The sequence below is a fragment of the Watersipora subatra genome, chromosome 5 (genome assembly GCF_963576615.1).
Source record: "Watersipora subatra chromosome 5, tzWatSuba1.1, whole genome shotgun sequence".
In the NCBI taxonomy this organism is placed as follows: domain Eukaryota; kingdom Metazoa; phylum Bryozoa; class Gymnolaemata; order Cheilostomatida; family Watersiporidae; genus Watersipora; species Watersipora subatra.
In genome coordinates this window covers 64,208,054-64,223,524 of record NC_088712.1, presented here as the reverse complement: position 1 = coordinate 64,223,524, position 15,471 = coordinate 64,208,054, and the positions used below count along the sequence as shown (strand labels likewise).

At 39.2% G+C, this 15,471-nt stretch overlaps 3 protein-coding genes across 3 annotated transcripts in view; 1 reads left to right on the top strand and 2 right to left on the bottom strand.

Annotated features, from left to right (window-relative positions):
* The window catches only part of LOC137396727 (exonuclease 1-like), a 35,910-nt gene extending 35,659 nt beyond the window's left edge, over window positions 1-251 (bottom strand). The window contains exon 1 of the mRNA XM_068083036.1: window positions 32-251. Within this exon, the coding sequence (XP_067939137.1) occupies window positions 32-195 (164 nt within the window). The 5' untranslated portion in view covers window positions 196-251. The remainder of the gene's footprint in view (window positions 1-31) is intronic.
* Window positions 252-4,747: 4,496 nt separating this feature from the next.
* The window catches only part of LOC137396436 (cubilin-like), a 54,055-nt gene continuing 43,331 nt past the window's right edge, over window positions 4,748-15,471 (top strand). Inside the window, exon 1 of the mRNA XM_068082717.1 lies at window positions 4,748-4,817. The gene's annotated coding sequence lies outside the window, so the exon portion shown is untranslated. The remainder of the gene's footprint in view (window positions 4,818-15,471) is intronic.
* On the bottom strand, window positions 8,676-15,402 carry LOC137397586 (E3 SUMO-protein ligase ZBED1-like). The gene is made up of 7 exons (XM_068083880.1): window positions 15,373-15,402; window positions 14,232-14,405; window positions 13,976-14,127; window positions 12,832-13,864; window positions 12,501-12,704; window positions 9,607-9,721; window positions 8,676-8,986 (listed from the first exon to the last, which is right to left on the bottom strand). The coding sequence occupies exons 1-7, from the start codon at window positions 15,400-15,402 to the stop codon at window positions 8,676-8,678; spliced, it is 2,019 nt and encodes a 672-aa protein (XP_067939981.1).

Here is a 15,471-nt window from a genome sequence, read left to right as displayed (position 1 = left end):
AGAATCTAAAGAAGCAAAGTTTGTCACTCACTGTCCCTGGTCATTGCCTGCAATGGCTATCTGCTCAACACAGCCGTATACAGCCCTGTGCAGCCAGCAATAGACATCGACAGCTGCTGTGCAACCTCTGTAGGTTTTTAAATTATCGATCTTTTGTTGTTCTTTTAGGAATTGAAGGAGACCCTTAATCCCCATGTCACACGCACAAGTGGCTTGTCGTCATCTTTGAGATACTCAAACATTTATCTAGGAATATATGTTTAATGGTCCTGTACATACTAGTATTCATTGCTAACAGTGTAAACTGTTAGCTGAAATGGATGTTAGCATCGGAAAGATAATGGCAGTCAATTGTTTTGCTATGGTAATTTCCGGTACTCTATGTACAAAGCATTACCTTTAATGCTTTGATCATAAACTAAAACAATTATCACAATCAAATATCACAATTAAAAAAGTGCCAAATGATCTGTATGAATACTTTTGACTTCAGTGTTGAAATCATGTAATGTAATCTTTTGAACCACTTCACTGAAGACTACAACTTTTTACAGAAACGACGAACCAAAAAATAAACAGTTAAATTGGCTGAGATAATAGATGAGGATTCAAATATTATTCGGCAAAATTTTTATCAGAATATAGACGATATCTAAGACAATTTTGCAAACAACTCTTGAAGAAAATTTAGTAACAATGAACTTTACTCTTAGATAATTTTGTTTCATTTGATAAATACTTGGACACTTCAAAAAAGCCATAAACAAATCGACTAATTATTATCCTAAATAAAATAGCTTGGCATGTATAAAACAACAACACCGGTTCCAGTAATAACTCTAGTGGAACTCCTGACGTTTACTGAAATAAGATAGGAGTAACAGTCATTGATGAGATGGTTTTTAGTCTTTGTAACAAATTTAATATTAATTCAAATATATTATGCACTACTTAAGCTGTAGAAGCAGCAGTGCATGAACATCTTGATTCTATCTAGACTATTGTTTAGGCCATTTCACCAAGCTTCTTCCTCCTTCCTTCATATGTTCTTTCGAGTGATTGAACAAAAAGGAAGAGCTAAGTTCCGACTTCTATTAAATCTAACGTCTAAATCGTAATAATCGTCGTCTGTTATTTGTAATATAAACGTTAAAGCTCTGTAACTTTGTACATGCGACTGATTATTTTGATTAAATTAGTAAAAGAAAGCCAAGCGAGTCACATCAAAGAGACTTGCGTCTTCCTTGCCGTTTTGATATTGAGAGATATTAAAAACATTGATTTATGTAACTAAGCGAGAAAGCAAAGTTTGTCAACAAAATAATGCATGCACGGGTGATGTAAAACATACCAGCATGTACAAAGCTGTTGTTCACTCATGCCGACAAACACAAACAATTACCATTTTCGCGCCCAAGGTCAAAAGTCATCCCCGAAGGCCTAAGTTTTTAACGGCCCATGTTCCGCTCCGCCCCATCTTTTGAATTTATCGCAAAATCTGTATATGCGGTACATAGGAAGGACAATTTCACACAGTAATCAAAATTCGCACCTAACAGACAAATCCATTACTGTGGGGATTACTGTGCTGTCTCCTCGTCTGCCTGTAGTGAAATTGCATATATTGGTACATCATATAGTACTGAAGTACCACCTGGGTTCTGAGATTAGACTAATAGAAACACGCTCTGATTCAAGCCCAGAACGGTTTCAATATTTCATGCATTATGTAGTCTTCCATGGCAAGAAATTAGCTGTTCCAGTCTCTTTGTAACCTGGGTCATAGACGCATTGCACAGTGTCCACAGAGGGCTTACCAAACTACTTCTGTAAGCTTTAGTGTCAGTGTTTCGACCAAGAGTGCACGATGGCATAAAAGACAAGTGTGGCTTGGGGGAGCTAAGCGTCACAGAGTAGCCTTTTTTAACAGTTGGTGTTGACTTATGTACATTTGATCTAAGTCAAATGTACATAAGTCAAGTTTGGAAGTCTCACATATCTTATGGTTGTTGATTAGCTAATGAAATAGCTGGTAGTCAAAAAACTTAGCACAAGATTTAGTAGCTTACCAGCTGTCCATAAATTGAAAGACGTATTTTTTTATTTTGGCAGACCTGAAATGGTAACATCTGACTGTGGACCACAGTTATTGCCGATAAAGTTCAAGCTTTGCCAGCTGATATGTTTGAGGAATATTAAGTTCTGATTTTCTGTTCTTTGTTTCCGCTGCATCAAATTTAGCCTTGCTTACACAATCTTTTCAAGAAAGGATATACATGTAGTCAGAAGCTGCTAAATGCGCGGTTCTAGTGTTGCCAATATTTATGCTGGCTTAAATAGCAGAGTGAAAAAAGTTGAGAATCTTCGTAAATCAAGGTACTGTGAGGTACCAAGTCTGATTTTCATCCAACCCATCCACGGCTGTTTCTGGACAAGATCCTTGCTTATATAATGTTCATGACCTCAGTGCTGATCGCAAAAAACTAATGTCGTGTATATCTAACTAGAATGGGTTTTTCAACGCAATGAAACACAAATTCAACTTTTTATGGGGCAATATTCACAACACTAACTCACCACTACCTCTATCAAGCGATGAGCAAACAGCAATAATTGTCATGGTGATGAAGTTTAGTTTAGAGTCTTTTCAAATGTACTGAATAATGTTGACACGTGTTGACATGTGTTGACATATACCTCATGCTGGTTGACAGGCTTAATAGCCATCTGAAATACACCTGTAGCATTAAGTATTTTCCTACCAGCTGTGTTACTGCAAGGTAGATGTTATATTTTTTGTACATGTATAAACTTTATAGGTAAAATAACAAGGACAATGTACCTTAGCTGTGTGCACATATACTTTATTTCTGTAAAGCGCTACACTTACGAATTCTGTCAAAACAAACTGAAGAAATGAACTGTCTGCTCCTAACAACAAATTTATATTTATATAATAAATTTTTTATATATTCAAGCGTATCAAGAAGTTTGTTTTTATAAAGCTACATCTACACATATGTATAAGCTTTTATGTAGCCTGCAAAACAGTGCATTGAAAAGCGTTGTACATGTAATGTTGAAACATACCGGTATACACACCCAGGACAGTCTACTAGTCAACTGGCTGCCAGAGAGTGAGCAGTTACTCAATGGATCAAGATCGATATCAGGTAAGATCGATCAAACATTTAACAAGTAACATTATCATATGAATGCTGATGAAATGAGGTTTCTCCTGAAAACGGGTTACAAAATGTATTTCAAGGCTGCTCAAACTAAATGGAACAAAGGTGTGATAACTCCTGATCACCTTGGTGTGATAACTCGAATCCTGCGGGAAGATCGTATGACATCAACACAGGCTTAGTAAAGTTAAAGCACAATTGTAATGGTTTTTTGTGTGGCTGGAGTAGTGGATAAAAAAGGTCGACAGGTAGGTACGTTTTAAACAAGCAATAGGATATTTTAATTAAATTTTAGTTTTTCATCATGCAAAACAGTTGCTAACAAATACATCCTAGAAATCATCAATAAAGGCTCTATGTGCACAATAGCTTAGCTAATCAAGGTGCACAGCCTAGTTGGCAAGCAATGGGTAGGGTGTGGCTCACATAAGTAAAAAATCACTGCATTTTAATCACTGCATTTCAAAAAGCAAAAGACAGAAAAATGCCCAACGATACAGGCTACTCTGAATAGACTATCTGTTAATAGTTTGAGAGACACAAGTGACAAGCGTCATGGGTGTAATAGGCGACAGCAAGTGTTGAGCTTTCTAATAAGCTCAATGATCCTTCAACTTCTCATAACATACTAGAACATTTGGTTTGTGTTGTACTCTCTAAGTCACAGAGGGTATGACCAATAGCTTTTGATGATAGCATAGTAGAACATTTAACTCGGGTAGTGCCAACTGAGTTAAGGGGTGGAACTCTAAGCATATGATCAGCCTGGGCTAGGCTGCAACCAGCTTCACTTAAAAATTACGATATGAGCATAGGCGGTGATATTGGTCAGGATCCATAGTTTTATTGTGAAAAGGAAGTACATTACATGTATATGTCAATTAATTGTAATTACGAATTGTCATTTCATGATTCAGACTCTATATCAAGAGTTATCGTTCCACGTTTTTTATTTTCGTTTGTACTTTACTGGACAACACGTTTTTTGTACTATTGGCCACTATTCAAATACATCTACAAGTATTGTCATGAATATTGCTCCATCTTTTGAAAGTAAACCATGCAGAGTCCACTCTGGCGAATACTGAATGTTTGATAAATCACCAAAAGTTTCACCAAACAAATGTCACAGATGGCGAAGCCTCACGCTGGTCTTCAAAGATAGATTGCGCATCGTTGTTTCAATTTCATACCTATACGTACTAGTTAAAGATCTAATCACTTGGATTTGGCCAATCTCTGGGGCAGACCTGCCAACCAAAGAGTGGGGCAATGCGTGAGATTTGGTTTTGGGGCAATTGATGTATCAATGACAGTATATATAAAATTGTGGAAATTGGGGCAAAAATCTCGCGCATTTTCATTTTTTCTTTGGGGTGATTGCGTGAGTCTCACGCCCAATGCGTGAGAGTTGGCAGGGTATGCTCTGGGGGGCAACGAAAGCGACGGCATATTTGTTTCGTAAACGCTTCCGTATGGCGACTCACTTCCGTATGGCGGCGTGGACGTCGCCCCAAACCCGTCGGAAAAACTTACTCTCCGCCTCGTTTGACATTGACTTCAAGGCTATCGTATCGATCGCAGCGATTACGTCCTGGAAAATAGATTTTCCTCACCTGGACACAGTCGGTAAGGTAACTATATGCTCTCTAATCTAATAAAGACGTTACCTAGATACTTTTCGTATACTTATCGCTCTGTTTGGACTTTTAGACAACCAAATGCCATATCAGTATTTTGACTTTGTGTTCTCTCACCAATGCAATGCATCTCTGAGCAATGCATCTTTTACAGATGCATCTTTTACAGATGCATTGTTGAATGAAGAGCTTGCCGCAAATTGAAATTTGATAGATTTGAAATCATATAATTATTATTTTGAATGCTTATAGCCTGTCTCAAACAAATGAAATGTGAAGTTTTGTATTTCAGTGATATTTGTACAGTTTACTGAATTTACTATAAGATACATTGCTAACTCTTCTGGGCCCAGTGAAAGCCAGAAATCACCAGTTATGGTTTTTCAAAATGTTACATTAAAAGAATAAAAGCAATTCTACATGCAGTTATTTAGTAACCATTACTATTTTCAACAAGAAAACAGTTCTCTTTCTGATGTCTTTAGGCTAAAGATTAAGTTTGTTCCAAGTAAATGTGTCATTACGTACGACATATACCGCGGGTCTCTAGGGGTACAATAATGTTGTTGTTACGTGTAGGTGTCATGCTATTGCTCTCTTAAACGGTCCTATAATTCTCTAAATATATGTTCATGTGGTTCACGTACACGCATATAGGAGATATACGAGGATATATATATATATATATATATATATATATAAATATGTATGTAAAAAGCTTATATTTTAGTTTGAAACTACTACATTAGTCTTTGACCTGGTCAGTGTATAGTTCTGGATACACAGTGAAAAGCAAAAAAATTTACGCGTAATGCCTTCTGACATATTAGACAATTTTTTTGCTGTACCTGCAGCTTTTATATCATGCAGCAATAATTTTTTATTGTTTTTATGTTTTTTAAAAATCTTTTTCTTGCTCCACTTGATCTTTTCATAGATTTAGTAAAGCCCAAAAACCTGTAATAATCTTAAGCTGATGCTCTCTTTGTAGAACTCTAGGCTCTTGAGAAACTGTACCACAGATTATTTGTGGACTAAATTTAAAAACGGAATTTTGAAAGTCATTAGCTCCAACATTTCTGAGCACAAGTTGCGAACAAAATAATTTGCTTTACAAAAGAAGTAAAAACACTCTACTGAAGTAGAATCAGGGCAACCCCCGAACCAGGCCAAGCAGGAACTGATGCGTGGTTATAGATTGTAATTAAACTGTTGTCACTTTAATATACATAAACAATCAGCTATTTCGTCGTTATTATTTTATTGCACTCTTTCAATAATCCAATTAGTTCACAGCCAAAACGTGTACAATACAAAAAAACTTGCTCGCTAGATCGTGTCCAATGCGCATGTCTCCACAGGTCCAGGTTAGCAACACTTAGTTAGCATGACAGCCTTACGTAAAGTTACATGTATAAAACAACACTTCACCTCATTCCCCCTTGATCTCCAGATCACTTAACAATATCAAAAAAGATGATAATCTGCCAGGTTTAGGGGAGGCCTTCTATCCCGAACTGGTCTCATGTGATTGTCATTGTCAATATCATCAACATCTACTACCGGATTGTTAATATGGAACTCCATCTTAATGCCTCAGCAGCACACCGCGTCTCCACCACATCATTCTCGGAGCTACATCTCTCACCATCAGCGCATCTTACATCAGCGACATGTCGATTCACACCATTGACTTTCAGAGTATGTTCACCGACAATATTTGTGACATGTCCAATCTTCCATGGGAGTCACATCTGGCATTTCTGGGTTTGACAAAAACTATGTCTCCCTCTTTGAAAGGGCTATATTTTGCGTTCCTTGACCCCACATCTGTCTTGCTCGGACCTGGTAGTTTGGTCTCATACTGAAACAGGGCTTGCATCGGTACCACGCCGTCTGAATTGGGAGAGACATTGTACCAATATACCATAGCTTCTACCGATCCTCCAAAACGCGCAACCATCCGTTTGATTGTACAATGATTGCTCTCTACAATACCATTCCCTGAGTGCCTGTATGCTCAACAATACACTGGCACGACTCCTCGCCTCTCTAAGAACTCTTTAGTCTGAGTGCTTGAGAAGCATGGCACGTCATCCATCAATAACTCTTCAGGCGCTCCTCTCGCACGAAACACTCTCATTAGCTGCTTTGTCACTGCATCTGCCGTCTCATTCTGCAGTGGCATCCATATGGCAAATCGACTGGGACCGCAATCAACAAGTGTTAAATATGGTCTTCCTGCCACTGTGCTCACAGACAGCTGCCCATGTTCCCACCGCACTGGGTGTGGATTAATACTTCTACATTTCTGACATGCGTTAACCACTTGTTCTACTACATCACGTGCGATCGCAACTTCTGTCGTTTTCTGTACCAAGTACAGAGTTCGGTCAATCCCGAAGTGATGTCGCCCATGATTTTTAAACACCACTGGTTTCATATCTCTCCTCTCACTGTCATCAGACCACACACTCTGGCACCCCTTTGACTCCTTCAGCCACTTCTGCGGCACCCGTATTAGTTTGTATGCTGAGTTCCTCTCAGAGGGCACCAGAGTTACATGAACATCCAGCTCATAATCAGCAATGGTCTATGCTATGGTCCCGAGCCTTCTTTTAATAACCATTTCACTTAATCCACTAACCTTCAGACGTTTGGTGCCTTCTAGTATTGACTTCACCCACGCATGCACACTAGCAGAGTCAGTAACTACTTCAGCTCTCCTCAGCCCCAGTGCAGCATCAGATTTATACCTTTGATCACAGCTTCTAATTCTGCAATGTTAATGTAGGCCACATCATCATCCTTTCGTAGCCATGACCCATATTCGACTATATACTTATCTATCTGCAGTGCACACCCTATAGCTATGCTTCTGGCGTCACACCATACCACAGCTTCTTTGTTACACATCACACTCCATGTTTCCTTCACAGGTTCATGATTGTCAAGTCTGTGGGCCAAGTTTTCAACTAGTGATGTAACGTAAGAGGGCAATACATCATCCCACTGATTCGCATTCGTCTGTCGTTTTATGTAACTGCAGGCCACTCGTAACCAGCCTGCTACAGGATAATGGCCGGTTAGCTTGCCACAAACAGAGAACAAGTCTCTCTTGGTAGTTGCATTTTTCGGATCAGATAACAGCCCGTCTTGCTTCCACTCTAATTTTGCTGTAGGCCCAGATACAACACGAAGACCGAGCACTCGAGTGTTTGCGAGATTCTCTGGATTTTTGGTCACCAGTCCATAACTGAGCAAGTGTTTCTGCACCATCTGTGGTGATACCACTTCCTCGTTAACCCAGATATTATCAATGTAGTGATCTGTCCCCTCCTTCACTCCTTGGTCCAAAGCAAGGACTGCACTCACTATCTTCGACATGATCTTCGGGGCAACATTCAGCCCAAAACCCATCCTAGTCATCACATATAACCTCCCCTTGTACTTTGCAGCTTGAAACTTTCTTAGCTCATCTGCGATGTGAACCTGGAAATAGGCTTTTTCAGATCTAGAATAGAAGCTTTGCCTTTTCTCCAAGCTCTCTGCTTTTCCGGCACACAGCAGTGTCTTGACCTGGAAAACTCCTAACATGCTGGTTAAGTTCTTGATAGTCCATCACTGGTCGCACTTTCTTTGGTTTATTAGGCTGTGCCGCCGCCATCAGAGGTATTATGCCACTAATATTTCCATGCATACTACTATCATACGCCTGCAACCAACCATCTTCTATCCATCGTTCTACCTCGTTACAGAACTCCTCTCACTGTTCATTGGAAAAAGAATATTCTAGACACGTATTTCTCAAATCTGGTTCTCCATCCTTCCATTTCCACTCTGCGACCTACTTTCCACCATCAAATGCAGCTGTAAAATCATTGCCTTCAACTCTCAGAGCTCCGTCTCTACCTGAGATCACCATCCCAGCTGCACAACATTGATAGCCCCAGGTCATGCTGCTGTCTTTACCAATCAACACGCCTCCTATCTTAGTGATAATATCCATCCCCAAGATAACATGAGCGCTACACACCAGCGCTGGTGTTACCAGGCACCTATTTGTTACCTCCAGTCCATCAACAAATAGGTCTACATCTGCCTCACCAATGCACAGTGTCTTCTCGTCATTTAGCATTGTCACAGTTCGTGGTGGTCCTAATGCAACAATGTCATTATCTGCACACGTCTTTTTAGTAACCACTGATTTCTGACACCCCGAATCAACTAAAGATTTTAGTGACCTTTGTTTTTTTGATATGATAGGATTAAATGGTAATACCTCGTCAGCTATTGTTGACTGGGGGAAGCATCCGGTGCTGATGCTCCTCCTTCCATGTTTTCCGTCTGACCCTGTTTTGATACAAGCTTCTAGGGGCAGATTCTCGCTATGTGGGACTGATCACCACAGATATAGCGTGCTCGGAATTTACAGGGATTAGCACCACTATTTGGTTTCACCCCCCTTTTCTGTGAACAGTGTCGGACGAGATGAGAACCTCCGCATATATGACAACTTACTTTTGGTTTGTGTCCATATTGGCTGTAGCCCACAGCACAGGCTTGACTACCTGATCTACTGGACAAAATCAGTCTGGCGCGTGCGACCAAATCAGTCAACTCTAGGGTTTTTACCGAAGCCATCGATTTCAGTTGAACAGATATGTCTAATGGAAGGCCAGTCATAAATGCACATTTCAGCAAGGGGTCTGCATCTGTCTGTCCAATTAGATTAACTAGCTTTTTCAAATCAGATAGATATACATCTACGGTCTCACTTGCTTGTAGGACGCATCTCTGAAGCTGGTCGTAAGCAGCATAGCAGTTGACACCAAATGCCTGGGGCATCGCAGGCTTCAGCTTTGCATAATCATTTTTAGTTTCATCTCCCAGCTGCTTATAAACAGCAAACGCTGGTTCATTCAGAAACAAAGGCAAAAATGCCGTTAGATCGTCGATCTTCTGTATCTTTGCTACCAGTTCAACTTTCTTTAGCCAGTCAGCGAAATCTAAAACTCGTTTGTGAATCCTCGTATCTTGAAATTACATCCGATAACTTCAGTGTCGCCATTTTATTGCCGAAATAGATTGTAGCTAAACTGTTGTCACTTTAATATACATAAAAAATCAGCTAATTCGTCGTTATTATTTTATTACACTCTCTCAATAATCCCATTAGTTCACCGCCAAAACGTGTACAATACAAAAATTGTGCTTGCTAGAAACTGTTCAATGCGCATGTCTCCACAGTTCAAGTTTAGCAACACTTAGTTAGCATGACAGCCTTACATAAAGTTACATGTATAAAACAACACTTCACCACAATAGTAACTTAGGCACCTCCAATTTCACTATATTTCCGTCACTGCCAGCGTAAAAGCCGTTAATACCGACTCACTATCACACAGCTGATAGCAGACTGTGGATATACCAACGCAACATCAACAACAGCCGATAAATCAGACTGTGTAACAGTCGATAGCAGACTATATATATACCAGCGCAACTCTAACAAGAGCCGATAAATACAGACTCTATATATACTACAGCCGATAACACACTGTATTTATACCAGCGCAACTCCAAAAAGAGCCGTAAATACAGACTATATATACTACAGCCGATAGCAAACTTTATATATACTAACGCAACTCCAACGAAAGCCGATAAATCAGACTCTATAACAGCTGATAGCATGCTTTGTATAGACTAGCACATCTTTTAAGCCAAGCTGTCTAAGTTACGAAAGAGATGTGTTGTACCTCAATAATTTTATTGTGATATCATAGTATGCCTCACCATACTAGCCAAGTTTCGACTCCTCCTCAAATGCAAAAACAATTGTTTATATAAGCGAGCAGAAACAAACACAGCATATGATTGGTGGCCACAAGTAGTTAAAATTTGTAGGCCAAAACGGCAGTTACTTTAAAAAAAACAAACACTATTTACAAGTAAATACGTAATATAAAAATTTTGCTACATTTTTGTAATACATTAATATATATGGGAAAAAAGGAACCATCGAATATTCTTTCTTGAAGTTCAGAGGATTTTCTGCTTGTAATTCCAATTTAGCGGGTGCATTATAATTCCTTTAGCTGGTGTATTTTAGCTTGCATTTATTCCATTCTTCATTAGCCGTTGGAACACGTCATAATTTGAATTCTTTAGTTAGATAAATAAGCTCTGATTGACTCGCTAGTGTAGTTTTAGCCTTTGCTTCCATCCTTTCTTTGGCCCTTCTCAGTGCCACCAACATTTAATCAGGAGTTGTCCTTTCGCTTTAGTTGTCAAAAGTCTTTTTCGTAAATTTTACGCAAATTTACTACACTACTATGAAAAAATAAGACGTCCATATTCTCAGATGTTAACTTACTTTGTGAAGTCTTAAGATTTTGAAAACTATTGAAAATCTTTTTAAACTCATAGTAAGGGAGACTAGATATTTTATAAACAATATGCCTCTCAGAAAAAACTTAAATAAGGAAAGTTCGACCTGTTTTTGAGCTTCTTTCTAAGAACAGGATTAGAGACGATGGTGTAGGCATAACACAACTGTATTTCCGATGCTGAAATTGCTCCTGGTTTTGCAGAAAAATTCAAGTCAGTCTTTACTATAGCTGATGATTGTGTTTCCGATTTTTGACTAGGTTTACTGAAGACTCAGTGACCTTACAATTTGACCTTTTTATGACCTCTAAATTATAAGACCTTTTGACTTGATCTTTGTCTTATTTCTAATGCAAGTGACAGCACCCATGCTAACTTCGCTCTATAGACTCGGTTTTATACCAGTTGCATGCCAACCGACTCGAAGTGGCTAATATGGTCTCAATATGGTCTCAATATTCAAAAAGCATACAAGAAGGAGATTTGAAATTATAGAGCAATATTTCTAGTGTATTTTGTTGAATCATTAAACATATTATTGCTCAGGACCTAGATATTTTCTCAATAAAAGCAACATTTTGCCTAGTGTATCATTAAGGTCTGAAAAACCAGAGTTGTGAACCCCAGTTAATACTAGTGCTGGGACGATATCAAAAACTCGTTTCGATACGATATGATGGCGTAGCCAACCGATATATCGAAATATCGGTTATGTTATTCGGAGTTGTCTTACCTGCTGAAAAAAGCTGTCGTGAGAGAATAACTCCCTAATGAATCCATGTACAGTATAATCTTTTGAAGAATCGAGCATCAAATCGAGTAGAGGGCTATCTATCGACAATCATTCACCATGGTATTATATTGAATGCCATTCATCAGAATTATACTCTATTGGACTCTGTAAGCGAAGACTGTGATACTAAAGCATTTAAATTGGTGGTTTTATTGACAGCTGGTTAGATAATTGGAATGACAGTGGATTAAGTAATTGTCAAGACTCTAGGTTTTACAGGTTGCAAGCAAGGAATACCAACTGGTCCACTTTCTGTGGTTTCAAACAACTTCTACGCTTGTTCACAATATTTCCCGAGCAACTAAACAGCCTTTCTGAAGAGCATGACGTGGCACACATAGACAGATACTTTTTTGCGAGTGTAGACAGATGTGGTAGCGACGGATTATGCGTTCTCCACCAATGCAATGGATTCATTTCTGCTGAGCATACTGGATATTCCTTTGCCAGGTAGCGGGCCAGTTCACATGCACACTCAACACTCACATCTTCCTTTCCTCTTTCCTCATGGGGTAGTCGCCTCGACTGGCTACCCATCAGCAGACCATGGAGTGATTTCTTTGCTGGTGGCTCTGTTTGTTGATGTTCTGCTTGATCATCAGCACGGTCTTGTACCACCATTTCTTCACCAGAATCTACACTGGAATTCACACTGGCAGCTGCCTCAGCACAAAGTTGTTCAGAAATTGCCTGAATAAAGTACAGAACAATCAATCAATTGGTGGAATCATTAATCTGAAATGGCTGGTTGACACTTTACTTTACACTTGTCTTAAGAACGAAGGAGCTCAACTATCAGTTATGTGCAGTACTTTACCACTTTCAATCCATCTAGCAAATGCCCATCCTTATATCTGGGGTCTAGAATGGTGGCCTTCCCCAGCAGCTGCATAACTTCCATGGTGGGATCCTGCTCATCATCCTCATAACCAAATTTTGTTATGACGTACTCTTTTACATTCTTTCTGATGGTAGTTGCGAGGGGAGTTAAAGTTTCAACTGGCTTTGCAATGGCGATCAAATGTTCCACGAGAGGAATCACTGCAGAAACTGTAACATCCTGGTCTCCACTCAGAGCGTCAGTCAGAGTCTCAAACGGTTCCAAAGCAGAGGCAAAAGACTCTAATACTGAAAACTGGTCTGCATCAGGCAGTTTCTGGACATGTTGTCTTGATGCTCCTAACACCCGTCTGATTGGTCTTTCATTTTCTAGTACACGGTTCACCATCTTTAGTTTTGATCCCCATCGGGTTTTGCAGTCGGTTATCAGAGATTTTACAGGAACACCAAGCTCTTTCTGCGCTTCGGACAATTCACGCTTCTTCTGGAAACTGCTACTAAAAACTGCAACAAGGCCACGGCAGGCTTTCACAGCTTCATTGATTTCATGCAACTCTGGATCAACGACTGCATTTTTCCCTTCTTTTGGGACGGTGGCAGACTTGATAGCATTGTCCAAGATGTGACCAATGCAACCAATTCGAGGCTTCTCCAGTATTTTTGCTGCTACAACCATATTAGAAGCATTGTCTGTAGTAAGGCTGACCAGCTTGCTCTTGTCTAGGTTCCATTGTGTCAGCAGCTCTTCAAGTGTTTCTGCTATCTTTTGACCAGTATGACTCTCTGGTAGGTAGACAGTATTCAGGTTCTTAGTTACAAGGTCCCATTCAGGAGATACATAGTGTACAGTAAGCGATAGATATGGTGTAAGTCCAATGCTTGACCATCCATCAGTTGTTAATGAGAAGTGGGTGATGTTAGCAAGCTGATTACAAACACCAGTCTTTGTTTCAGAGTACAGACTCGGGATGAGTTTATCAGAGAACAACTTTCTGCTTGGCATTTTAAACCTACAAGACACGAATATAGTTCATTATCAGTGAACGGTTTTTCCACAAAAGTATGACAAAGGTTCTGTCTAATGTTAGACTGCAAGGCAACAAACAAGATATATTACTAACCTTGGATCCAAACACTCAATAAGATCCTTAAACCCCTGCTTCTCAACAGTGTACAGTGGCATACTGTCCTTAGCGAGACATCTGGTGATAGCATTTGTGATCCTCGCTTGAGCTTTATCTTCTGGCGCGTATTGACGCTTTTTATCCCATACCTCCAAAAATAAATTGGAAAGGTCAATTAACTGGAAAACCTAGTAGCAAATTCTTCAGCAAAATCATATGCAACTGCCACAGCAAAGGAGAAAGAATTAGTTACCTCCTGTAGTTTTGTTTGTTGTGGTGCCTGTTTGTCAACGTATGTGCTTTTACCAGGGGGTCGTTTTTTAACCTGGTCATATTTCAGAGGGTGATGGTTCTTCAGGTGAGCGAATAAATTAGTTGTGTTGCAGTCTGAGCGCTTGATCTTTAATCCACAGTCATCACATGTTACCTGCATAAACAGTTAACAATGATCATCAATTAATTGAATTGTATTTAAAACATATAACCTATATATTGCAACAGTACATAAATAATAGGATATAATTATACTATATATATGCACACACAAACACATCACAACAATAATTTTTAATATTAATAATAACATGTTGTTGTAGTGTGTATGATGATGAGATATATATGTATATATATATGTATATATATATGTACATAAAATATATACATATTGTATATATATACTCATGCTACAGACAGTACTGTTTCGGCTATTGAAGCCTCATCAGTGCAGCTCAGAGCTTAGGTAAGGGACACAAATCCTATTACCAATGAGAGTTGACTTCCTGCCATGAAACAACCAAGTTGCCTCACAGTCTTTAAGAAACTCAATGTGCTGACACCAGAGTGCTCAAATCACAAAAGTGGCGAACTTTGCACAAAGGCTAATAATGCCGCACCTCTCACAGAGTGCTCAACCAAACCGAAGTAAAGGAGCATATACTCATGCTACAGACAGTACTGTTTCGGCCATTGAAGCCTCATCAGTGCAGCTCAGAGCTTAGGTAACGACACAAATCCTATTACCTATAAGATCACCACCAATCCTATATACGTATATAGTGATCGTAATTATTAAATTATTTACTGTGAGTGTATGTAGCACTAGGTAGTATATACGATGAGCAAACCAGACGGTGAGTAGCAAGTTATTAATAACATAATGATGAGGAATCAATCCATCGAGGGAATAAAGAAAGGTAATTAATAAAATCTAATAATAATAAATAATGATGTCGCCCTCTCTTTTTGCTCACGACTACTACTAAACTATTGCTTATTCACCACGCAAAGCATTGATAGATTCAATTGAACAAACAAATAAGGAACTCGCTCACCTAATCAGTTGGCATAGACACACCCTCAATTTCGTTTTCTATTTTGGAGAAATGAGCCCAGACTGGGCTCTTCGTCTTCTTTGCTGTCGCCATGCTTGAAAGATGGTGGATTCAGTTGGTCTGACGATATAAATATTGACGATATCGTTAAATATCGACGAT